Here is a 26,461-nt window from a genome sequence, read left to right as displayed (position 1 = left end):
GCAAGCGTCTTTGTTTTAAAAGACATCTATCTTTGACCCGTCATTGGTTAGTTGGAGTTCCGGGAAATTTCCCTTCTCTTCGTTTGCCTGAGAAGAGATCATTTCTTCGTTGTTCAAGCTGTTCGTCTTCTAACGAAGGAAACCATCCAAGCCAGAATGGCGTTGTCGGTAACAGGTAACCTTTAGCATTTTAACCGTAACTGTGAGCGATCACGGGTTTCAGAACTCTCAGTTGACAATGAACTGAGAGAAATGTTCAATACACGAGTTGATGTTCTTCTTGCGTTACTTCGATTTTACCTAAACAACTGTTGTTTGTGCGAAGAAAATTGCCACATTTTATGGATCGTTCCCAATTGTTGTGCTAACTTAGTTAAATCAGTCGATGTAGGGCATGTCCAACCAGCAATTGCCATTTCTGAAAACATTCTTACACAGTTATGGTGATATATCTTGTTCGACTGCGAAGCTAATGCCCAGCTCTTCCCCGTGGAAATTTAAGCTTTAACCTTTCAAGTATTTTATTTGTCGTTTATGTTTGATAGTTTTCCAACTTGGTACTAAACTGTTAGGTTAACTTTTCTTCACATCTCAATCAGTAATTCATTCAATAGTACGTAAGTTCAAAGCATCAGTACATATGAGATGAAACAGCCCCAAATAGCCGGAGAGTTGACTATGAAATGGAAAAAAATTATATTGCTAATTACTTAGTAATACTTCGCAACTTGAGAGTCCAACGGTAAAGGGCATTTCCAAGAATTGGCTAAAATACATGCAGGAAAAGGCGGTTTACTTATGCAAATGGCTTAGTTTGTTTTTTCACATGACCGGAAAACTTTTAAGACAAACGGAATTTCTAAGAAGTCCAACAATGTCAATTGGAATTTTCAAACTGAAAATGTACATGTACAATCCTATATTAAAAAATTGCTGTACCGTGATTTTTAAATTTAGCATAACTTATTGCCGCTTATAAGCCCCCCCCCCCCCCCCCCCCCCACGCTTATAAGCTGGTTGTAGGCTCATCTTCCATTAAACCAAAATACATTTCCGGTTATAAGCCTCTCCCCCAACACCGGATATAAGTCCCCCTCGAGTTTTCCTTCTTTTGAATTCGTTTCATTCTGATCTTTTAAAGCTAAGTAAAACCAAAAAGTAAAATGAAAAACTTATTTAGATCAACACAGCTATAGCTCGTTTCGAGACGGTTTTTCATTCCCGTTTTAAGCCCCCTCGTATTTAAGTCCCTCCGTTTTAAAGCCCATCTAAAAGCCCTTACGAGGTTGTTTAAGCTCTGGGCTTTAATAAGCGGCAGTTTACGGTATTCATTCATTAATTTGACAAATCAAGAATGTCGGAACAACAAATCGAGCCTCATTTAATACAATATGTTTGCTATCGGGTTCTCAAAATTCCCAATGGAAACGCAGACGCCATAAATTAGAAAGTGGAGTGGTGTTCAACACATTGAGCGTCAAAAACCAAAAGCGCGGGAAAATGTATACGAGCAGGTCACGATAGGTTTCGGTTTTACTTCTGATTGGTTAAACCAATCACTAAGCTTCAAAGTGGTCCTCTGGAGTAAAGTAAGTCAGTAAAGCTTTTTCGCTTTCTGTAGCACGAAGCGACAAAGTGATACCGCTATGCCCTTTGAATGGGATGCCAGTTTACGCAGATTACCAACCTGCCTATTAGCAGTTTGTCAAGTTGCCTTGACAATTCACCGGAACCCCTTATCCATTAGGTACAGAGATGCACTGTGAAACTTGGCTTTGTCACAAGTATAGATAATTTTTGTTGTTGTTTTCTGCTTAGATCTAAACGACTCGCTTCTATATCTTGAAAAGTCTTTCCTTGCAATTGTGGCTATCGACTTTGGCACAACTTACAGCGGTTTCGCCTTCTCATTCAACAAGGAACAAGGTGATGATGACTCGATTTTTATGAATAGAGACTGGGTGAATGAACAAGGCCATCGAACAAGCAAGACACCCACATGCCTGTTACTTAAACCAGACCAGTCATTCGACTCATTTGGATACAAAGCGGTAGAGAAGTACACAAATCTGAAGAGCCTCTCTGAAGAAAAAGAATACTTCTTTTTTCAGCATTTTAAGATGTTTTTACACAATGACGAGGTACAGTCTTGAGTAGTTACCGCTCGGCCCTTAGCAGTAAGAGACATTTATTTTTTTCTGAAGATTAGCTCCTTTCGCACGTATCGATTGGCTTAAATGCTCACTCCTCGTGATCTGATTGGCTCCCTCATCGTTGACTGAGGTTACATTCCGTTGCAACCAACAGACAAAAAGTAGAAGGTGCCCCAGTAACAACCAGACTCAACTTTTTATTCTTCATGGATTGAATAATTATCAGTTGCAAGTTCTACCCAGCATTTCGCAAGGTTTAATTTTCCTTACAATTTCCTGGTGCCAACTTCTTACATCTCTGTAAAGAAACGGAGAGTGGGAATGATCGCGGGCCTAAGGGCTCGAACCAGGACAACTCGACCAGGGGTCTAAGGGGAAACCATCAGGCCAGAGGTCCTCCCAAATCATGATTAGATATTGAGTTGTCTTTCTTTGTTGATAATGCTGATAGAGCTTGAACTTGGACACAAAGATTCCAGCGGCCAATGGAAAACTTCTTCAGGCCAAATCAGTGTTTGCACATTCCATCAAGTTTCTTAAAGACGAAGCCGTCAAAGTAATTCAGCAAGAGACTGGAGATGATGGATATAATGTGCATGATATCCAGTGGGTTTTAACTGTTCCCGCCATATGGACCCCAAGAGCTAAACAGTTTATGAGAGAAGCAGCTTATGAGGTATGTAGATATTAAGAACTAGATTAAAGGTTTTAAAAAAGTTCAAGTTTCGAGAGGAGCGACAGCCCGAAAGAGACGATAAATCACAATAATGGTAGCCTGAGTTAGCTCTCCCTTCACACCCATCTTAGAGTTCTTTGGAGTGGCAATCTCAAAAAAAAAATAACAACCCTGATAGCATCGATGTCAAGATTGACAATTTGATTCTCTAAAGCCGCATAACATTTAGCGAGCGTAGTTTCTTATCTTTTTAAAGGTAAAGCTGTTGTCAGGGGTTGTTGTTGTCGATTCCATTTTGAATTAGTATAAATCTACCAGCGTTCTATCAATGCCGTTCTCTGGGGCTTTCCACAAGTTGCTCGAGATTTCCCCAAAAGGTGCCCGCAATTTCTCAGAAAAGTGCTCAAAAAAAGTCAAAAGTTGCTTAAAAAGCAAAACAACAACAAATTTGTCGCTTTCTTCCTTTATTTGGTCTGATGAAAAAATATCCCAATTGTACAACAATAGTGAGCTTACTAGGTAATTTTTGTACAATTTTGCGGCGTAAACCGCACTGCTAAATAACTTTGTCCTTGATTAAAACGGAAAAATACATGAGTAGACTACGCATCAATATTAAGAATTAACCTTGTAAAAATTCCTAAAAGTTGCAAGAAACGAAAAAAGTTGCTCGAAACACGAGAGGTTGTCAAAAAGTTGCCGAGCAACTTTTGTAAAGCCCCATCGCTCTCTGATTGGTTACGCTACTCGCTATCCATTCTGTTGTAGACAGTGAGTGGCCTAGTAGAGTGCGATTGTTATCAAAATGGCGGCCGCTTCATTCCGTTTTGGAAGTGCCCGTGAAGAGGATTTAAATAAATTTTTGAACGACTGGTGGATTTATACTAAAACAATTAGATTATTCGCTCTCGATTTCCACGCTACGCCCTCGTTAACTGTCACGCGATAGAAATCTCGAGCTCAAAATATAATGTGTTAAGTCTGTGTATGTCATACGCACTTTGAATATACTGGATTTAAACGGTACAACAGGGTGCTGAACACCTGTGTAATGTAAACATACGATACATGGAACGGAATCGTAATGGACTCTCTTTACTCGTTTATATGCTCTGTTGGTTTGTATAGGCTGGGATTGGATCACGTGACAGTCCGGAGCAGCTATTGATTGCTTTAGAACCAGAAGCAGCCTCACTGTTCTGCACAGCAAAGAAACTGAATCAGCCGGGCTCTGTTCCCGTGGAAGCAGGACTGTCTCAGCCGAATACACACTATATGATTGTCGACATTGGAGGTAAATGCGTTGTGCACGTTTCTGTGGCAACTACAGTTTGTGTTTCCAAAGTTGTTAAATAACCCGACCCAGGAGAAAGCGCGGTCTGCGACTGCTGCCCGAAATCTCTTGAGCTGGTGCAGTCCCGGTGTTTACTAACAGTCCGATACAGGGAGAATTGCGAATCCGAATATGTTACAGAATCACAGTCCGACATAGACCGGTACAGATCCTGAAGGCCGCTTGACCAGAATTGAGAAGGGAAAGAGGGTTAAACAGAATTTCGCGCCTAGAATAGGAATGTTGGATCATGCTTCTCTCGTTTTGTACTCACATTTGAGTCAACAAATGACTGGAAAATGGTCCATAAGAAATTTGCAGAGTATTTTAAAACTAAAATAATCATTACAATTTTTGTCCGATTCAACTATAGCTCGATGGGCACGAAAACGGCCTGACTGAATGGTGAGCAAGTCCTCCAACAAACATGTACGCTCCCCTGTTAACCAGTTTTACCTATGTTTTTTCATCTATATGAGGTCTACCGCTTATTTTTGTCCATGGTTGTGATTGGTCGTGAGTCATATCGCTTCTGGACGTTCTGCGAGCGATGCCGCGCACTTTGACTGATAAATCAGTTTTTTTGGACAAAAATACTTCAATCTAGAATTGATTCTGACAAAACACAATGTCGTTTTTAGGTGGTACGCTAGACGTAACGGTACATGAAAAGCAAGATGATGGTACCATAGAGGAAATTTACAAAGTAACCGGCGGGCCTTATGGTGGCATGAAGGTGAATCATCAGTTCGAGGGTCTCTTGAACCAAGTTTTTGGCGATCAGAAGCTCTATGATTACCGCGGACAGTTCCCCTCTGATTGGCTTAAACTGATGAATGATTTCGAAGCAAAGAAACGAGGCGTCCGGGCCATTCAAAACAAAGAAACAAGAATTCGCTTGCCACGTAGTTTTGTCTCCTGGATCAACGATTATTTAACAGCGGCGTTGAGGCGCCATGGAGCTGGCGAAGTCAAAATACTCCACGATGAGTATCTGTGCTTGAGTTCCAGAGTTATGGTGAAGCTTTTTGAGCCTGTTTTGGAAGCAATGAAAGACCATTTGAAAGAACTTCTCGGTAAGCCACAGCTTTCAAAAGTCAAAGTGATGCTACTGGTTGGAGGATTCGCCAATTCTCTTCTTCTCCAGGATGAAATCAAGAGAGTGTTTTCCACACGGTGTCGTGTGGTGGTGCCTCCTGATGCCAGTATAGCCGTTGTCCAGGGTGCTGTTCTATTCGGCAAAAGGCCAGAGACGATAACCCAAAGAGTCCTCAGCAAGACTTATGGTGCTGACTGCTGTCGAGATTTCATCAAGGGAGTTCATCCGGAAGGAAAGAAGTTCGTGGCAAATGGAAAGGAGCTGTGCAGTGATGTGTTCAACAGCTTTGTGAAAGAAAATGAAGTCGTTAAACTGGGACAGAGGATTACAAGTATGTATCGACCACTGTACCCAGACGAAAAGCAAATTAAATATTCCTTCTACGCTGCGAGCAATCCCAGTGCAGTGCTGGTCACCGAGACTGGTGTCAAGAGGATTGGAAGTGTTGTGGTGCAATCTCCTGAAACTTGGCGAGGCCTGAATAGAGAATTAGAAGTCAGCATGTATTTTGGTGGAACAGAAATAACAGCCACTGCCAGAGATATTTCAAGTGGAAACACAGCAAAAACAACTCTTGACTTCTTCCACGTTAAGTAACAATGATCTGATTGTCACCTATAACTTGGTGTAAGTTTAACTAATATCACAAATTTATTGCGCGACTAATTTTATTGTAGAGATAGCTTTTAAACGCTAACTAAAATTTAGTTATTTCGAACAAGGTGGCATTAAAAATTTTCACGTTTCATCATACAGTAGTATGAAAGAAACATACAAATCTTATTATAGAGATCACGACTCGAACGAATAAGAGTCACCATACTACTACGTTGGTAAGATCATTAAAAGAGATTCGATATTTACATTAACGAGATATTTACATGTTGCTACAGTAAAAACTGTCCACTGAAGGAGGCGAAGAGAGAAAGGTGTACTTATTTCAGCCTTCTGACTGACTGTGCGGGAAAGCGGTAATTACTTATAAGCCAACATTGACTGTTGCACAGGTTTTCAAAGTTCACTAGCAGGACCGCTCTTCCCTGTCGTAAAACTCAAACACCGAATGGCGGCAACTTGGGGGTAGCCGACATCTTAGTTTTCAACAGCAGAGAAAATCTATGTTGGCCAAGTTTGCAAACATGGTTTGACCACGTCGTGTCCGAAAGAGGTTGAGAATGACAGAAACTAAGTTGTTTAACGGTTGTTTGTCGTGCCGCCGGCGGGGTCAGTACATCTTTATCAGGTCCAGATATCCTTCCACGCTCATTCGTGTTCCCGGTGCCGTGCTTGTGGGACTGATACTTATTCTACTGTGTGCGGGAATTATTACCGCGCCGATAAGACTTGAACCTGCAAAGAACCGGAACAGAAGTTTCACATAACGATTCACCATGCCTATAGCTTGAAAGGCCGCTTATAGGATATGCTTCTATAGTTCAAATAATAAAAGTAAAATAAATTACAGCACTAAAAAATTACTCAATAGGTCTATGCCTTCTCGTTTCACTAAACAATCGAACACTTTCAGAATTCCCGTCCAAGGTTTGGTTGTGCAAAGCATGATTTAAGCCGATCTAGGGTTAGCATGAAGTTTGCTTTCAGTTTTGGTACTTTTTAGTGATGTTTTTTCTTTGTAGTTTTGCCCTTCACGTGTGATTTCAAACTCTACAAAGCATCAGCAACGTCACTTGAACAGTAAAGGACTCAAAACTTCAGTTAACTTTTAATCCTGGATTTGCGGTAGTCAGCTTTCGGATAAATGGGCCTAGAAATGTACACACGTACTGTCGATGTTTATTGTTTCAACACAATCAATGCCAGCCCAATAAACGGATTCAGCCAACGTGTTTACATTCTTGTTGCAACACAACTCAGATCATGTCATGATTCATTTGGGAGTTACAATTGTTCTGTTTGTACATACTCCCGTGTAATCAGTTGCGTGTAGCAAATTGCACAATTGTAACCTCCCAAATGACTCATCACATGATCTGAATTGGGTGCCAACAAGCGTGTAAACAAGTTAAGTGAATCCGTCTTTAGGACATTTACGAGTTGCATTTTGCCTCCGTGTGAAAAAGAGTGCAAAACTCAAGGGGGGCGGGGTTACTCCCTTATATGGGCTGTATAGGTATGTGCGGCCCCAAACTTTGGCAAAGGGTAGGGTTTTTCAGCCATTTTGGTTTTATAAATAGGGTATCGATTTTAGCCATTTTGGTCTTAACTAAGGCATGGTTTTAGCACTCTGGTCTTGAATTGGGTATGTTTCTTAGAAGAAGCTACTTTTTTATCGTTATCAATAAGACCGTCCACAGAAGCCCTTCATAACTTATGTTTAGGGCAACTGTGCCAGTCGCAACGGTCATAAATAGGCTATCGAATTTTTGGCCAGGTCATAAATAGGGTAGCAAAAATCGCAGAATTTGGTCGTAAATGGGGTAAGGTTTTCTGGGAGTACCCCCCCCCCCCCCGGGGGTAGGTTTCCAAGGTGTGGCTCCTCACCAGGTCTCCAAGGTGTGGCTCCTTCCCCTTTTAATCTGCCCGCGGGAGGCTGGTATTTAGGAGCAGAGGAAATGACGCTTATCCTGTGATGACTTGGTGACTTACCGGAACTGTTAAACTGCGAATGAATTACAAAAGAATCACAAAGTAACACACGAGTGCCTTTATTTACTAAATCTAAACAACTGTATAGGACTAGAACTTTGTCATGGTATTTTAGGTTTGATGCAGGCCAGGTAATCAAATCCATTGACACCTCTGGAAAGATCACCTTTAACTTTGTAAAATGGGCCAGTTTGAAAGTTAGGTCGTTACAGATAGCGAAGAATGATTGCATGGGAGACGTGTAACGTTGACATGACTTGCAAACTTGGCAATAATTCAAACTTCAAGGTAATCTTTTCTGAGGTGTCAGTCGATTTTCATTGTCTGCCCTACATCAGCATCTAAAAATACCGTGACAAAGGTCTACTAAAAAAGAATATTTGCAGCCTTCGTCTTCGTCGTTTAAACGTGTGTAAGAGAACCAATGTTACCAACAGGGCAAGACACTTTTCTCCCAATGTACCCCTCCCTCTCCACTCAGGAGATTGAATGAGGGTCTTAAATGGCTACAAGCGATATGTTGGGATAACCTGACAAAATGCTGGGGGTGGGGGGGGGGGGGGGTAGCAGGACTTCTAGTCGCTTTGTGCACTGTGGAAACCGGTACAAGATACAGCAAATTAGGCAAGCTGCCCGAGTGCTACTATCATTTTATAAACTAAAACAAATGGTATCATACCAGAGGTACGGCTTCTTCGTCTATAGTGACTTGCAAAGAAGGTGGTGTTGAAGTCTTTTTGGAAAACGCACCGATTGATACCCTGAGAAGAATGTCATGAAAAAAAATACATTATTATAAGCCTATGGAATAACGTGGAAATAATAGGGAAGTTAATGTTCGCCAGAGGAAGATCACTACCAAAAAGCAATCAATAACGCATGATCTATATCTCGAGTGAGTACATCGTGGAACAAACAATGGATTCTAATACAGTCGAACCTATTTTAAACAGACACCAAAGGTGTACAAAATATTATAATATAAAAAAGACTAAGGGTAAAAATATTGTACAGTTAAAACTCACGAGCCTGCCAACCTTTACTTCTAGACTAAAGTGTTATTCTAACCTTTTAATCAATAAAAACCAAGGTTGTAACCTTTATAATACTCACGTTACCTTATTTTGGTCAACCACTTAGGAAGAGTCGGTTAAAATCAAGATAGAAAACCTCGATAACCTCGAAGGAAAATATGCTAAGTGGCTTTGTGCGCAGTCGCAATAGAACCTTATGCGAACTGCGCATGACATTACCCTAGCCTAATTGACAGTTTGACAATGTTTTGATGGATCATGTGGTTGTCCCTTTAAAAGGAACGCGACGAGTGAACTCCTAGTTGTGGTAATAGTTGTTGTTATCAGTCAAGAACAGAAATAGAAGAACGTTGAGACAACCGTACCCGAGGGATCATTGGAAATTAAAAGTGAAGTAACCAAACAAGAGAGTGCTGGAGTGATCTGCTAATTTCCCCAAAGGTTGCTTCAACTCTTGATATAATTAAAAGACTGTCTGAGCCCTTGTTCGGGACAGAATAAAGTGGCCGTAATAACGAGGTGGCCGTAAGGCTGGGTTCCACTGTACAGTGATACATACTACACAAACCACGTGTTATGTGATCCAAATGTTATCACAAACGCTAGAAAACGAGACCGTTTCGTAGGTTAACACTTTGCAGGACTACATATTAGCTATCCAGGAGCCTGCCTAAAACCCGGAATCTCCACTAGTGTTACGTCACGTTAAACGTTAACCCGCTATACCTGTAAACAGTTTGAAGTTTCTACGGAAGTGTCAGGGATATTCCATTAGGTCAGGTTTTATACTAATTGCACTAACATGAAAATAAAATTCAGAAAAAGCGTTAACAAAAATTCTCACCAGTAGCACCCTCCTGCCGTCACTACAACATACGCTTTGCCTTTCTCATACACCAAGCTCCGTGACTCAGTGTTGTGTATCTGTGACGTGAAACTGATATCATCCGTCTGTTGGTCTGCTACACAGGAATGTGCTTTGGGATACAAATTGGAGACGCCACTCCACCGCCATCTGACAATCAACCATTGCACATAAATGAAAACTTGGTATTCACTGCATAAGTAATTAGCTCATGCAAAACATGCTGTTATTCCTTCACATTCCCCTGTAATCGCCCGTGCTGGTAGCGTCGGTAATGCTTTGCACGGTTTGGAGTTTAAATTTGGCTTAAGCAGTCAGGAGGCGCGGTGGCCTCATGGTTAATGCGCTCGTCTTCCGATCCAGCGGTTCGGGTTCAAGCCCGAACTGGCCGGGACAGTGTGTTGTGTTCTTGGGCAAGACACTTTACTCTCACAGTGCCTTTCTCCATCCAGTTGTATAACTGGATAATGGCAAACTTAATGCTGGGGGTAACCCTGCGATGGACTAGCATCCAATCTAGGGAGGAGTAGAAATACTCCTAGTCGCTCCTTGTATTTTAAATTGATTTTATCTCTTATCTATTGTATTTTTATTCGTTATATTATCTCATAATTATGCCATAGTTTTAACATCCGTGTTGTACATAATTTTTAGAGCGCCACTGGTTTGTTAGTATTTTTATACTATTTTAGTGCTACCCTCTTTAAATAAAGTCTTTACTTACTTACTTACTTACTTACTTACTTACTTACTTACTTACTTACTTACTTACTTACTTACGAAAGTGAAGAATGATCATCGCAGTTAATTGTCCAATTTAAGCAATTGGAAAGAAGAAGCCTGAAAAAATCAGGGCTCCAACGGGATTCGAACCCGTGACCTCCGCGATGCGGGTGCGATGCTCTACCAACTGAGCTATGAAGCCACACATTGGGAGCGAGGTCAATTAGTTGAGTTCATATCTTCCCGTGAGGAGTGAAATGAATTTACTTACTTACCTCATGCAACAGAAACTGGAATAAGCTCCGGCCTGATGGGCCACTTGGCTAGTATGCAGGGTTTACCTTTCCTAATTTTACAAAACCCTTGTCTCTAGAAGCACCAATAACAAAGATGTGCTGACTGGGAGGTTGAATCCGCTGTGTAATTTTCAGGGTTTTAAGAGTATTTGCCACTTCACAGGAGAGAATTTCCCTGAGAATTTCCAAAACTAACCTTCCCCTCCATCCCCTAGAAATGCTCCTACTCTAAAATCAGCGGTCCCTTCCAACTGAAAGTAATCAATAATATCTGATAGAGATTGTCGGAGAAGCATGTTTCTATGACTCGGTTACAATACCTTCCGTGAAGTTGGACTTTCTGACTCATGGCCTCAGTGCGTTTGTCTAGAGTTGCGTAAGAGTGGTGCACAGATGTATTGATTTCCGACTGAAGAAAAGAAAGACAGAACGGGAGTTACATTAATTAAATCAAACTATGTCAAACGAGAAGGGGAACCACCTAGATCGCTCGTTGCAGGTGCAAAGGTCGCCCTGTAATTAGTTCCCAGATGAGAACAGTGGACCGACTTTTGAAGTTCTTTACAAATCCGATGTTATTTCAAAACCTAAGTAACAAACGTAAGACAAAATCTTACCTAGCATAGATCGTACTTAGCATACATTTGTAGGATTTTATTTGTCCGTTTACTGCTTAAATTAAGTTTCGATTGAGAACAAAAATCTATGACTCAAGACAGTGCTCGACACATTTTTAAACACCTGAAGTTTACCAAAAATACTCCGCTGCGCGTCGTATTTTCATCTCTCTTCTCGGTGTTTGGAAATGTGGTCAAACACGGTCTCTCCGTGTTTCATATATTCCTGCAAACAATGTGTGCCGTGAAGCTCTTGTGACATGAAAGCGCATTGGTAAAGGTTTATACAGGACTGCTGGAAATATCGCCCAGACAATTCTCCCCAGACTGCTAGTTCTGTAAAGGAAATTTGGATCCTTGAAGTTACAATTTTTGATGGCTCTGGGATTTGAAAGCTTGATCTCTGCTGCAATAGATCACCGTCGCTCTGAAAAACACATGGTGTGGTTGATTAGCTGGTTCTGGTGAGTTTGATTGACATTACTCCGGAAAAAGAATATATTGATGAACATTTTAGAATTTCATTTTCGTCTATTGGTAATTTACATGAGCATTCCGCTAGTGTCAATTCTTGCGTGTTTTCTAGTTACGTTACGTTACGTTACGTGCTCGCAAATGGCAAGGAGAAGAAACACCTCTTTCGTACTCTTTCAGAATCCGGGAATACGTGATTTTTTTCGTGACCCGTTTTCTTCACGATGCGACCTACAGTGACGGCATCACTGCGGATTATTTCGTTCTGCTTTGAGAATTGGAATTGTGACTCATTCTAACGGACATACGTGGTTATTCCAGTTATTTTACAGTAAGGTCAATCGAATGCACCCTGACTTAGAGCAACAGTGCCGGAAATACTGACTGAAATGTTCTTTCTGTATCATCTCTTCTAACTCATTTCGCCATAAATCGCAGCACAAAATCCGGAATATTGCATGTTACTTAACAATTAGATTATGAGCTCGAGGTTTCTGTGAGGTGATAGTTGATGAGGCCGAAGGTCGAATCATAGAAATCGAGAGCAAACAATCTAATTTTTTTAGTAGAATTCCTATTTAATTTTCGTCAGCTAACTTTGAGAAACTCTGAATGTCTTTCTTTGAGACTTCTCAGGCACTGTATCTACTGAACGGTGCCTCTGGAACTTCGGAAAAACGAGAAAACGTCGCTATTTCGCACACTGCACACAAATGGCTGGTAGTATATGAGTAGTTCAGGCAATCAGACTGTAGCATTGGCATTTGTATACTATTAGAATTCCTCTAATAATAATTGCATATAAACCTGTCTTACTTGTTTGTTAAGTGCCGCATGGATTTCCTTCAGTGCCATTTTCCATCCCGTAATTTCTTCATTACTAACCAACTGTTCAGCTACTAATGACACAAGCTACAAAAAAGTGGGTTAAGGACTTAGTGGATTAACTCAATGATACAATATCATTCATAATCTACAATCTTATGGGACTGTGTGACGGACGCGGGCACACCTTGTAAACATTGACCAACGTTGACCATAGTTATCCTTCTAAATCTTCCTCAGTGGTAACTTTCCTTGCTTATTTCTGATTAATTGCTACTTCTTTGGTGTTCCCTATCTTAGGAAACTAATATGTTGCTATTTTACAAGTGAATATATGCGAAATAACAGTATATTTGAACTGCGGAGAAAGATACGAAGGCATGACTGATCATCGTAGTTATACACACAACTTAAGCAGTCGTGAAATATAAGCCTGAAAAAAATTCAGGGGCATTTTTCTCTCTGCAGTTCAAAACTAGCCCGGCATGTTGCCGAAGCGCACCAAAAGAAGGTAGGAGTTCTTATTTACCGTACCCAACATCTGCCAAGAGACCATGATATCGTAGCCATATCAGGTCAGTGACTTGATATCACGGATATCAGGACAGTAGACACGGCTTCTGATTGGCTAAGTACGAATCTTAAGTGGAGATCGACATTGCGTGACTTTCCATTCTTCCCGCGGCCATTCGTTTGCCATTTGTAATTCGCGTTTCACGCTCAACTATTTAAGAAGACGCTGGGCTTTTCTCGCAGTTCCATGTAAGAAGTTCGGTGTCCAGACTAACAGGATATTTGCTTCTTAAATCCCGAAGCCGCTTAGGGTGCAGTAAGTGCAGTCACTTTTTATTTTTAAATCACAAGACTACCAGTATTGCTTTTTAGACGTAAAAGAACTGTTGTGACATGTTGTAAATTGGATTAAGAGCCAAATATGTGGCTCGTAATGAAACAGGTAATGGAAGACCACAACTTCTCGGCCTGTGAGCGTTGTCAGTTGTCGACAAGACAATGAAGAAAAAGTCCATCAAATTCCCAGATTGTCAATATACTATAGAAGTAGGCTTCGAGCGCATCAACAACCAACCAGACACTGACCTCATCATCACCACGTTTGTTTTCCAGTTGACGCCTGTATAAAGACATGTCCTGTCTGAGATGAGCCACTTTCTCGTCAAGCTCTGACATTCCTTCCAAAAATCAACAAAACAGACAAATTATTGAACAGTTTGAGAACATAGCTTTTCAAATTTTGCTGAGCAAATAAAGAACCTTTCCGAATGAGGTGATCGACAATGGAGAAATAGATCGTTCATTCACGAAATAAGTGCTGACTTGATGCAACAAAAAGCAGGCTTTAGTTTGGCGACTGACCTATTATATCTATTTAATTTCATAATTAAAGGCACTAGGACGCGGTAGATTTTTTCGCAAAGTAAAAGCAAGTGATAACAGGAAAGAAAGAATAAAAGTATAGACATTTATGATGTTACGTTTCTTCCTCCTCTACGTCACGGTCCATTTTACAGAGCGCTTTTTTAAGACACTCTCGACAACTTTTATAAGAACACTTGGAGTTGTCCAATCAAACCACAGCAGAACTGTAGCACGTTACCTAGCAACCTTCTGACGTAATTATTGGCTCGGTCATTGCTTCCTTAACTAACAATATCAAGGAACACTCTAAGTAAGCCAGACTTAACAAAGATTTCCTTTTATTAACGAACAACGTTTGCTTGACAACAAATCTCTCGTAACAAGAATGTTAACTGTATCCTCAAGAGTCCAATGAGCTTACGTACCTTTGGACATGTTCTTGAGTTTTTCCTTTTGTTCTTCCAACTTAAAGAAAAAAATACGTTAGTTAGCATGTTGTTTTCGTAACCCTTAAAAGAAGATGCGTTTACATAAATAAATTTTTAAAAAACGCTCCTTTCCAGGGGTGGGAAAACTGTAGATAAGAATGTCATATATCAGTAAAAACTCACGTACAAGAACCTAGGTTTTTTCAAGTTAACCTCCGTAGGTTCTTATACCAATAGTGTTTACTGTGAAATTAAAGTAAACTGTATTATATTTAAAAAACTCTAGATTTTGAAAGTAAGAACTTGTATGGAGATTTTAGCCTTGAATGGTTCTTATGTGAAGGGTGCTTAACTGGGAAATTTTAGCCTGACAGGTTCTTAAATTTCTTATATAGCGGGTTTCGTTATATCTCACCTGTTCTGAAAGTGAATCCACGTTAGAATTAAGTTTTCCTAAAGAATCTTGCTTCCCTGTCTTTCTATCTTGGGTGTCTACAATGAAACCACGTCAAAGTCGTCAAAAAGACAAAGAATGACCTGTATACTTTGAATCTTTCCGGACGAATCTGTCACTCAAGGCCCTGCTGTTTTGCGCCACCCTGTGAAGATGACTCCCCCCCCCCCCCCCCCCCCCACTGGCATTGTTACCTCTTACTAACCGGAGGGGAAAAAAACGAGGATCCGCAACTTACAGTACGGAAGTTATAGCAAGGTATTCATGATATCTTTACAGACTTGTGCTAAAAGTGAAATTTAAGTAACCAAACTAGTTTCTCATTCTTTGTGAACAATGTTAATGCGATAGAAAAGAAGAAAAGGAGAAGGGTCGTGGATCGGCCGGGGAGCCTTCAAACTTAACGACAGTTTACTGACGCAATAATTAATCTATCTGGAACAGTAAAAGGGAAATATAAGGGAAATGTGAAGGTGTACTGCACATGCGTAACAGGAGTTTTTTTGTCCAAACATTTAACGTGCAGAATTACTATCCGTAAGAAAGTTGTGAAGTCTGTATAAATTACGCGGTCTGCGTCAAAGTTTTATTTTATGTAGTGGAACAGGTACGGTGTATTACAAAGGTTAGTTTCAAGGAAATATATTTGGGATTTGGCCAAGAACTAAAGAGAGGAGGTACAGAGGCGAGAGACGGATGGCTACACACAATTTTCGGCGCGCTGACACTGACAGTAATCGAGTTTTACACCGGTAGCTGCATTTGTATCATGAAGTCCCGATATTATTGTCAGTAAAATACTGCAAATAAAATCCCTCTTAACCGGCCACCTCTATTAATTAAGTCGTCTTGATCGTCCTGATCAGGTTTTTCCTATTGTCTTTACCCCTATTAAGCGGCCACCCAAAATTTAATACACGTAGTTTAACCTTGTTTTGGAAAAGGCGATGACAGACTTAATAGGGTTCGAACACATTTAAAGAGCCCAGTATCCTGCAAACAAGTTGCAAGCTGAATATGAAACACTTGAAACTTTCAGAGTACAACTCGATCAATGAGCATTAAAACCAAAACAAAACAAAACAAACAAAAACAAGAAGGCAAAGGGAGTTGCATTGTAAGTAATCCTGTTTTATGTATTTCGCCTGTTTGCCTCATTAGCTGAATTTTAATGTATCAAAAGTCGCCTGTCGCTATTTAAAGTTTTTCTTGTTACCTCTGGAGGCTGTTGGGTTGGACACTTGACTCATCAAATCGTCGTAAAGCTCGATAATTTTACGATCAAGGCTTGCAAACTGAAAATCACCAACAAAGAATAACCCTAAATAATAAATATTAATAAATGCTTCATTTCATGGGTAACCTGCAAACACAGATGAGTTTTCACTATGAAAATTGAAGACAGTTAATCATTTTCATTTCTAAACAAGTACTTTTTATCATGTTAGTACTCCAAGTTAAGGTAAACCAAATATCGTAAGTATTAGTATAAGCCAGTCTCACTCTAATAACGCATAGGTAAGCTTATTTCCAGCATTAGCACAACATTGAACAGGATAAAAGCAACATTGGACTGACTGGCAATACTAGTACCAGTAATAAGAAGTGGAGTTACATCAAATATCATTGAACCAATAGTGGGAATCAGAAACTATTCTGTTAGGGAAAACCTCAAATATCTCACAAGCATGCCTGTATTTCAAGGGCTCCTAAAACGTCATTTATTTTTTTATTATTATTTTTTTTAATTTTATTGCCTTACAGAATACAGAATAAATGATTACAGTACTAGATACTACTTGGGAATAACTACTTACAGAGCTGACATTAACTATTGTACTAGACGAAACTTATTATTCTTACAATACTATACTTACAATGTTCACACTAATAGTGTTTACAGCACCTTTTAATCCACAAAAATAAATCTAACACATTACAATAAAAAGAAAAAAAAAACAATGAAGATGGTACAAAAGGGAAGAAAACGAAACAAGTGTTTCAAGTGTATTGTTAGGTTGATTACGTATAGCATTACTAGTATGTGAGAGCGAAGATAAAGAGCAGATTGCTGTGAAAAGCTCGTAGGTGACAGTGCATGTACGAGATGGTTGGCAAAGTTGATAGCTGCAAACGCTTCAGAGGAAGTGATGCTATCTATCAGTAGGTATATATTCTGCAAGAGGTTCCCAATTTTCCATATCGCCGCTTGTCTCCAACTCGAGCCTTGATTTCAGAAAGCGTAGATAATGGTCAAAGTTAAGGGACATTTCTTTAGATTTGGCTAGCCAGATATGACGTCGAGCTAAAAGAAGGCAACAGTTAATTTGAGGTGCAAATTTTGACGTTTCCGGTTTCAGACCAAAAGCTGTAATGTTTAATAGGGTGGAGGTTTTGGGCATTAGTTTTATACTTTGCAGCCATTCTGATACTCTTTTCCAAAAGTTAGATGTCTCGTGACATGTCCAGAAGAGATGCATTAATGACTCTGGGCCTTCTTGACAGAAGGTGCAATTATCATTTGCCTTAAGCCCAATTTTATATAGAAAGTCATTAGTTGCTAGACGTCTGTGTAAAAATTTAAACTGGAATTCGATCAGTTTGGTACTCCTGGTGCATCATGATGTATGCTGAGGTATGCTTATAACAGATTGTTGCTCTTTTCTTGTTTTGTGTTCAGCCAAATTTAATTAAGACTACAAGCTACTTTTGAATTTTCAGTAACCAGTTAGAGAGGAGGTGTGACATACATGGAAATGCAACTTAGCTGCTTTCAGTGAAGTTGCCAGTTTGTTAATCCAAAAATAATTTATAATAACCATCTTTCCATAACATCAGAGGTTTCATTTTTTCCATGGCTTTCCCTATTATAGGCAATGAACAGTCTCGGATGTCACGAGGAAACCTTCAAAAAGATTAGAATTGAAATGATTTACGGGAAATACCTTGTCATCAATTCTCTTGGTCAGCTTCCGTTCGAGCACGTCCAAATCCTCTGTGTGTTGTCGATGACTCACTTTGTCTGTTGTACTGAAATGGAAATGGATCAAATTTAGACATATTTTTTCACGGCGAAATTTTAGTATTCATTTTTTTAACAACAACAACAACAATAATCTTTATTTTCTTTCATTTTAAAATTACATGTTATTTGGCCCATGGATCATGACAGCAATTGCTAATCTAGGCGGGCCATTAATCGCTTATGCATATAACTAAGTAATCAAAAGGCAAATTCTCGTTGCTCGGCATCAATACACCAACAGCTCTGAAAAGTTCCTTTTTTCTGCAGCAATAGAAACGCTGATGGTGATTACTTGAGACGGAGCTGTCTGTGAACCAGTGTAACGACAAATGACAAAGAAAACGAAGAACGACAAACCTAGCAGTATAGGAGTTTATCTTGACAGGTTCTACGAGAATCGATCAGAATGCACACAATTAAAGCATTGGTTGGAATTCGTAGCTGGATATTGCACCGTTGCGTGAAACAAGAGCAGAAAAAACCGGATGTTCTCGCAGGCTATGAGATTGTAGGCTTACCTTTCTTTTGCAAACTTTCTAATTAGTGAAGGTTGATTAGCCATGCGGTCTGACATTTCGTCAATGATATCTCCCCATTCCGACACTGGAGGAATAACAAAAGAAAAACACACCTGATCAAAACAAAATACTATACAGCGAGAAACAGAACTAAAGGAATAAAAACTGAGCATTAAACAGTTCCAAACACCATGGAGCTACTATTTTAAGTCAGACTTTCCTGTAAGATTACAAAGGCCCCGCAATTACTGTGAAACTCAGAAAACCAGAAATACCAGAAATACTTAAAGAGACATTGTCACTATTTTTAGCACGATTTTGGAAATCCCCAAAACATACATCGATCATTGGAAGCTGAACAATAATGGTTTTAATTTGTAGAGCAGTACTCGACAAATGATTAAACCCATTAGGAAGTGAGGATGGCTAACGATGGCGAGGATGGAAACGGATTGCGATGTGGATTTTTGAAAAAGCGTCAGGATGTCGGTTTTTCAAAGGTTCAAGTTGGCTCCAAAATCGTTAAAATTTTGCAAAACTGGGCTGCAGTGTGGACTTTCTTTAAGAAATTGCTTTTAATTATGTAGTTAGAGCTAAGTAAGTTCTTACTACATAAATGTAGGGACCATTTCGTGAATTTAGAACAGTTTAAAGCAAATTTTACGGCAGGGAAAAAGCCAATTAGGCGTGAGAAAACTAAACCGCAAACAGCATTAGTTTGTGGTTTTGAGGTTTGCTCGCATGTCCTGAACTTTATTGTGATTGGTCAATACACAATTGACCTGTCAGAATCAAAGCAAAGTGTTCCCGGTTTTCTGAATTTCACAGCAAAGCGTTTTCAACTGACCTTGATTTTCCAGTAACTGAATCTTTGTGTTTAGTGTGCCAACTGCAAGCAAGAAAGAAAATCAAATAAAACATGTAAATTGAACCAAATGAATTGACCAAAATATTCTTTTTCAACTCTGGCTAAACACGGTGTACCATGCCGTTCTGTAAGTAATAAAAACAACACAAAGTAATCATGATTGTAACGACTTTATTTTACGCGGCAGTGGATTTTAACTAGTACTGCTTAGCTCATTGTGGACTAAACCGAAATAATAAAATCAACTATTGCAAATTAAATATAAACTTTTTAAGAACCTTAAGTGTTTGGAGGCCGACCATTTGGCTATTTATAAAAACACAGGCAAAGGAGCTGAACCCAGGACCACCAAGAACAAATCCAGCCAGTGGTAGGGCGGAGGACCTTCACATTTCAAATCAGCATCCTAAGTTTACAACTCGACCTTGCTACCTTCTGTCACTCAACTCTTGAAAATGAAATGGTACCTGGAGTAAAACGACCTGGACAATGCCTTAGAGACTTGACAATTAATAACAATGGAACCCAAGAAAGATGCCCAGGTAGCTGCCTCTGGAATCTTGATTGGAGAGTTAGGTTTGTGACATTACAGTTGAAAGTGGACACAGAAAACTTTAAGACAGAAGCTCCTCATTAGAATGGTTGTTAATTATTACATCACGTACAAGTCAAATGGCATGCAAAATAAGCAATAATCTGTAAAAATTTCCACCAAAATGGACCCTTCAAAATATCAAAATATTCCTCCGCCTTTCAATGACACGTAAACTCTGAAATTCAAACCTAACAAAAGATTGCCTTTTTGGCTGCAATCAATCATAATTACGATGACAACCAACAAGTCTTGAAATAAGGAAAGAAACAAAATGAATTAAAACCCACAAATATAAAGTTTTGAACCTGTTCATTGATTGATGATTGACGGCAGCAAAGCACAAAACTATTGATTGAGAAGAATTTGTGCCTTATTGAAAGAAAGGCCCAGTAATAATTATAGTAACAGAAATGCTTATTTTGCATGCCATTCCATTTGCACTTGGCATAATAATAAGGAGTCTTTCTAAGTCTAACATACAAATTTATCAAGATACCACAATCACCTTGGTGTCCTTCAAAGTCTGGAGCATTTAAGAGCATGTTCCCAATTAAGCATCTGTTAGCTAAATCACTTAATGTTATTAAACATGTAAAATTTCAAGGAACCTTTACCCGAATAACTGGCACTTGGAGATAAACTGTACTTGTGCATTTCTGTACCCATATTTGGCTTAATTGACGGTGTATGTAGTGTGTATGGTTGGCTGGATGGGGACATGGCTTTACCTGCAACAAAAACAATTCAGATACCCTCATTTTAATTCAGGTAGCCTGCAAAGATACCTTTTGCTAAGGAATAAGGTCATGACTCAGGCAGGGAACTCCTATATGAAAAGGTCAGGGATGCTCATCAGAAAACCCTAAAGGAGACCAATATGGGTGAGGCTCGAGCTTTATTTCAGCCCTAAAAAATACCACTTTAAACGGAATAGGCTTGATTAGAAAAAGAGCTGTTCAGAAAAAGAGCCCCTGCCGGTAGCCCATACCCAAGAGACCGGCGGAAATTGGGCTTAAAAACAAAAATAAGAGCCTTTTTGTTACACCCTAAAAGATACTTTGACAGCTAAAAACAGTGGCATTTCATCATATCACCCTTAGTGACACCTGAATCCTTGATTTATACCGTCCCATAATTGAGAACGTGAACATCCCCGAGCCTTTTCATATGGGAGTACCCCCTGACGGTCAGGAGACTAGTGGAGCAAGCTAAGTTTTCACTGGTTTCCTTTGCCTTGATAGCTACCTTCCCCACAGGCTGTGGCAGAGAAATCAGTTGGTCATTTAAAAACAATATTACACAATTGTACACTTTTTATCTATTTCTGGTACAAAACAATGATCAGGAATAAAATACATGTACACGGCAAATATACATGTAGAGGGTGAACTGTTGTTGGTGACTGACAATTTGACAACCTGAACAAATGCCATCCTCATGGTTATGGTGACTGACTCTGAGGATAACTTTCACTTGCAGGTTATTGAAAAGTCAATCACCAACAGCTGTCCAATTTCAGGACCATGCACCCTCACCTGGATGTTAACACCATATGAACCAGTGATGTAAACAAGGATCACCCTATACCTTAATAATAACTCTTGAATAAAACTGTAGTTCTTACAATACTTACTAGTTAATAGAATGCTCAATGATCTTTGTTTACGTCATTTACTCAGTGCCATTAACCAATCAAGACACATGATTCCTATTAATATTCACTCTGGAAATTAAACCATTTAGACAAACGAGATTGAATTTTTGGCCATGTAATATTTCCTTTCAGTGGGTGTACTATTGAATGTTAAAAATACACTGTAGCTGGCTGATGAGGTTGCTGTTACTAACCTTGACGATCTGCAGTGGAAACTGTTAGGTCGAGTTTGGGTGTCTGTTCAAATAAAGAAGTTCTTGTAGGAAAAAGTTGCCGTGGAGAAGAATAAGGCTTTGATGGTGTGCTTGTCAGACCATTTGATATAGAGACTGAAAAAAATTAAAGTAACAAGTTAAGATTAATTATTGAGACCTACCATGTGTTCATGTGTTTCTTGCCTTGTTTCAGAATGATATAGTGTTCCCTAGAGAAAACCTGGATAATTCCCTGGAAAATAATGTTTAAAATAATAATCATTACATTATACAAAACTTGGACTGAAATGTATACTGTTGATCAAGTAAAGACTAAATAAATGTTTATTTTTTGGTCTAATAATTCCGCAAATAACTGGGTAACAATATTGGATGATGAACCCTAACTGCATGCTAACCTGACAGCAAAAAACAAGTTAGCCTGCATACCATGTGTAGTGGGAGAGGCTGAGGGAGGGTTTTTTTTGCCTCTCTACCTTAAGTTCCCCATTTACGACTGCTACACACTTATTCCATTGAACTCCATTGCAGGTGTATTGTACATATTTTTTTCTGGGCGAATGAAAATTACACCACGCATGTGAATTTTGAGAGTCACTTGCCCAAATGGCAAGTGCTGTCAGAATTTAGTTTCCACCACTGCTGTGAAAACCACTTTCCAATTCTGCTGAAAACATAAATGAAACCCCTGGATTACTCAGAGAATAAATTATTATTGTAATTCCAGGCGGTCCATATTTTCCACTGAATGTATCTAGTAGCAGGGTTGTCAAAAGTAGCTGGCTGCTAGCAAAAAGCACCATTTACTTCTTCTTTGAACTCATCAACAATCAATGAGCTTGGGGAATGGTGCCTGAAAGGATGGTGGGGCCCGAGAACAAACTAAAACAAGTGTAGGGCATCCATGACAACCCTGCGAGCGGCAACCACCAAGGCACCATCACACTGAAAAACAGTGGAAACACGTACAGGATACTTACCATATACTCACCATGAAGACAAGGGGGATGGGTGCGCTGGGAAAAAAACTTAACGAGATCTGTCCAGCCGTGAAAAACACATGTAATGACTTGACATTTGAAGCTGAGCCACCCCATATATACATCACCCTGAGGGGGACTGCTGGCCAGCAATCTTGTTTTGCATTTAAAAGGTAGGTAAAGTATTTGTACTCCCCCCTGGATGAGATGCTAGTCCATCGCAGGGTTACCCCCAGCATTAAGTTCGCTGGTACCCATTTATACATGTGGGTGGAGAGAGGCACTGTGAGAGTAAAGCATCTTGCCCAAGAACACAACACAATGTTCCGGCCATGGCTTGAACTCAGACTGCTTGATCCAGAGATGAGTGTACTAACCATGAGACCACCATGCCTCCCAAATGTTTACCATTTAACTTACTAATGGCCTAAATTACATTTAGCCACATTGTTTTGCAGGTTTTTTTAATTTTTTTTTACAGGTACATTGTATAATACAAGAAGTTCAACAAAAAAATCGATATGGATGAAATTTACAAAACTTACACAGACTACAAAGAAACTACACTGCAATGGAAGAACTGCACTGCACTGCACTGCACTACAAGAATTACATAACTTATCAACTTATTTATTTCAAATGTTTACTTCATCTACTTAATGATCTTGACAGGCTACTCTGCTAGCTGGGTGTTAGTCTGATTCCTTAGAACAAGATGATTTTGTAAACAAGCCTGTACTAACTAAGAACAATCACTCACCTGTGGTTTTGTGATGGCTCAGATCAGACAGAGGAAACATTTCATTACCAACAGAAGACACACCACTACTGTTAATCAAAGTAGATCTTGTCGGCAACTCATGATACTCTGTACGACTCGACATAATTGACGAGGCTTCTGATTGGTTATCTGGGATATCATCCACCTGTACATCTTTCACTGGTTCTTCTTCTCCATCCATTGCGTGAATCTAAAGTGCAGCATGAAAAAAATCATTCCCAAGAGGTCTACCTTTACAGCGAGAGCATTTTTCCAAAATACATGTAATATTTATATTTTAAAGTTTGAAAGACTATAACCAGTCTTTTAAGAATTTCTTTCTATGGAAACAGTTAATAGTATTTTCAATAAGTTTTAAAAACTATAGGGAACATAAAAGCATTAGCCATTTAAGTGCACGAAAGTGACATGCAAATATTTGAGGTATACAATTACAGGGATCCAATTACAAAACTTGTACCAGTAATTGGTTACCTGCGCAGATTACGTGATAAATAGTTGTATGGAGAACCAATCATGATTGAAAATTTTGTTAGAGATACAACAAGCTGCTTCTTGTGGAGTTATTAAAATGGTTTGTTATACTGCTTTTTCTTCACTAGGCAAGACGAACATAGAATTACCTACATGTTCCCCTGATGAAAATCTTCCAAGGATCTTCACAATATATTCTATAAGATCTGCATCGAGGTCTTACTGATCATCCTAAAATCCATATCTTTCAGGATGTAAGGTACTTAGCCTTTGAAAAACTTTAAAGTTACATCTTCAAAAAATATATACTTACGTTTAAAAGGGGTGGTATTTTTGCCGAGTTTTTTCCATGAGAGTCCAAGACATTGCGGAGTTCTTTAATAGAGCTCTCATGTGACTAAACAACAAACACACCATCAACAAAAATAGGGATTACAATTTTTCATTTTTAGCTAGAATTACATCATGTAGTTTCAGGTGCATTGCTGTTAACCATTGAACAATATGGCTGGAGTATGTTACCATGAAGAAAGATCAGTATTTAATCAATCAAGAGTCACCAGCTTGTAATATTAGAATTAAATATGAATCACTTTGCATGCATGATTCCAATTTACAGCTTGCTGAAATATTGTAGCCTACATGTATGTATCTTGACTGCTATTTTCAAGACAAAGGAAGATAAAAATTAGACTGGCTTGAATAATGTTTAATGTAACTCAAATTTAAACCACAGCAACACAATACATGTACACCATAAGCTGTGGCTGCATTTAGTGTATTAAATAACCATAAAAATTATAACCATACCCCTCACTTGGAAGGTTTTCTGATTTGTCTCCCCCTGAAAATTCCAGTTAAACAACATACTTTTCTCTCGAAGTATAGGCTTCAATATGCCCATATTGTTAATTTAGATATAACTTAAATAAATGCTATTTTTCATTTTTTCAAATTGTTGATTAAGACAATACCTTACAGAAACTTTGGTAAAACAGGAACAGCAATACTGACTGTCAGCTGATTTTTTTCACACCTCCCCCTCTCCTATCCACTGTGCACCTATAACTACCGTTACCTATCCATTAGGCCATGAAATTTCTTATTTCTTACCCAATACGTAAAAACGTTTTTTTGATCTTGTATGTAAATGTTGTATTTTAGGATTCTATGAACTATGATCTATATTTTATGAAGATGTCTGTTAAAGAAAACAGAACAAACAACCTGCAAAAAAAAATACTGCTTGAGAATACTATTTTTTTAAATCCTAAAAAAATTATTCTCTAACAACTGCTTGGCATTACCATACAGAAAACCTATCAATACTTCAATTATTAGTAATAAAGTTTTACAAGTAACAAAAATATCGATCAAAAATAAAAATTACAATTAAACCACATTGCAGTCACCAAGACTCTGTTTCTCAAGGAAGACAGATGTTTGTATGTAAACAAAACAACGGTCCCTCGAATATAATATACATGAATATGTTTAAACTTCTGCAAACTTTATTCAGCTTTATTCTTTCGAAAATCAATCTCTTCTCGCCCTAGTTTACAATCAAAAGTAGAAATTGATAAACTTATATCGCACATAAAATAAGCTAAGATAAGCTTAAATTATTAACGTTGTATAAACTCCAACCCTGATCGTAAATATTAACATCGTCTTCATATGATCGGATAAGCGAACGTTTTGGAGCAGTGCAAACAATATCGGAATGTACACAAGACGCTGTGAGGCTCGAGAAGGTTTGATCGACCAAAAACGAAAGCGACGAGAAATGTACAACACTGTCGATGTTCTGTCCTGCACATTGCATTCGATGATAATTTGATCAAAGCCTTTTGCTTAGAATTAGCTCTTTATGCTGCTCTTCCTGACAATAACGAGAAGAGGTTAAAGTTATTAAAGTTTTGAAAGACAGTGGCAATTAGCGTGATGCCTCTAGGAGTTGAAAAGTCTCACAGGACTTACGCGCCGCGTACAACCTGCAATTTCTTAGACAAGTCTACTGACCTTCAGAACATCCATAATTACTTTCAATGTCGTTGCAACACTTTCATCCTGAACTTCAATCGGTATCTGGGCCGTAGGATAAACACTTCGGGACATTTTCGATCCAAACAAACCGCCGCTCAGCTGCTGAAAAGGTTATCGTTTACACCAACCATTTGAATAGTGATATCCCGTCATTTGTTTGCATAGATCTTCAAATATGGCGCCTTTGTTCGTAGCCTCGCAACCGTGACGATAAGTTTCTTCGGGGAGGGCAAAGTAATTTTTCATCATTGAGAAACACTAAAGACTTAAAACTTTGAAATTTAATCAGGAAATATAAAGAGTTTTCAGTTACCAACTATCTTTAAACCTCGAATAAAAATCCA

The 26,461-nt window shown here is 39.0% G+C and overlaps 2 protein-coding genes and 1 non-coding gene across 4 annotated transcripts; 1 reads left to right on the top strand and 2 right to left on the bottom strand.

Annotated features, from left to right (window-relative positions):
• Positions 1–42: 42 nt before the first annotated feature.
• Positions 43–6,739, top strand: LOC110064024 (heat shock 70 kDa protein 12A-like). Its single transcript, XM_020771026.2, has 5 exons — positions 43–175; positions 1,819–2,141; positions 2,605–2,829; positions 3,958–4,123; positions 4,804–6,739. Exons 1-5 carry the CDS (start codon positions 157–159, stop codon positions 5,856–5,858), a joined length of 1,788 nt encoding a protein of 595 aa, XP_020626685.2. The 5' UTR covers positions 43–156; the 3' UTR covers positions 5,859–6,739.
• On the bottom strand, positions 5,912–26,461 carry LOC110064057 (uncharacterized). Of its 2 annotated transcripts, none has more exons than XM_089275778.1 (18): positions 26,094–26,461; positions 24,385–24,468; positions 23,577–23,787; positions 21,816–21,950; positions 20,582–20,695; positions 19,352–19,393; positions 18,505–18,589; positions 17,907–17,991; positions 16,178–16,256; positions 14,923–14,999; positions 14,505–14,544; positions 13,801–13,892; positions 12,694–12,789; positions 11,107–11,195; positions 9,747–9,917; positions 8,548–8,629; positions 7,764–7,881; positions 5,912–6,611 (listed from the first exon to the last, which is right to left on the bottom strand). In XM_089275778.1, the coding sequence occupies exons 1-18, from the start codon at positions 26,187–26,189 to the stop codon at positions 6,487–6,489; spliced, it is 1,821 nt and encodes a 606-aa protein (XP_089131904.1). In that variant the 5' UTR covers positions 26,190–26,461; the 3' UTR covers positions 5,912–6,486. The 2 variants fall into 2 exon arrangements, with proteins under 2 accessions (XP_089131904.1, XP_089131905.1); XM_089275779.1 differs by lacking the exon at positions 26,094–26,461 and adding an exon at positions 25,046–25,566.
• On the bottom strand, positions 10,620–10,692 carry Trnaa-cgc (transfer RNA alanine (anticodon CGC)). The gene has a single exon. It is a non-coding gene; the product is annotated as a tRNA-Ala (tRNA).

This window comes from Orbicella faveolata, unplaced genomic scaffold (assembly GCF_042242905.1).
Source record: "Orbicella faveolata isolate gen_17 unplaced genomic scaffold, um_ofav_v1 contig_4, whole genome shotgun sequence".
NCBI lineage: Eukaryota > Metazoa > Cnidaria > Anthozoa > Scleractinia > Merulinidae > Orbicella > Orbicella faveolata.
The sequence above is the reverse complement of the archived record's forward strand: the minus strand, read 5'-3'. Positions and strand labels throughout refer to the sequence as shown.

Excerpts from the sequence above, each read along its gene's own strand:
- LOC110064057 (XM_089275778.1), bottom strand. The coding sequence starts at position 26,189 with ATGTCCCGAAGTGTTTATCCTACGGCCCAGATACCGATTGAAGTTCAG. Across the intron at positions 21,951-23,576 it reads GAGCCATCACAAAACCACAG|TCTCTATATCAAATGGTCTG; the intron begins GTGAGTGATTGT and ends AATTTTTTTCAG. Across the intron at positions 13,893-14,504 it reads ACTCAAGAACATGTCCAAAG|GAATGTCAGAGCTTGACGAG; the intron begins GTACGTAAGCTC and ends GATTTTTGGAAG.
- LOC110064024 (XM_020771026.2), top strand. Across the intron at positions 2,142-2,604 it reads TGTTTTTACACAATGACGAG|AGCTTGAACTTGGACACAAA; the intron begins GTACAGTCTTGA and ends TAATGCTGATAG. Across the intron at positions 4,124-4,803 it reads TATGATTGTCGACATTGGAG|GTGGTACGCTAGACGTAACG; the intron begins GTAAATGCGTTG and ends TGTCGTTTTTAG.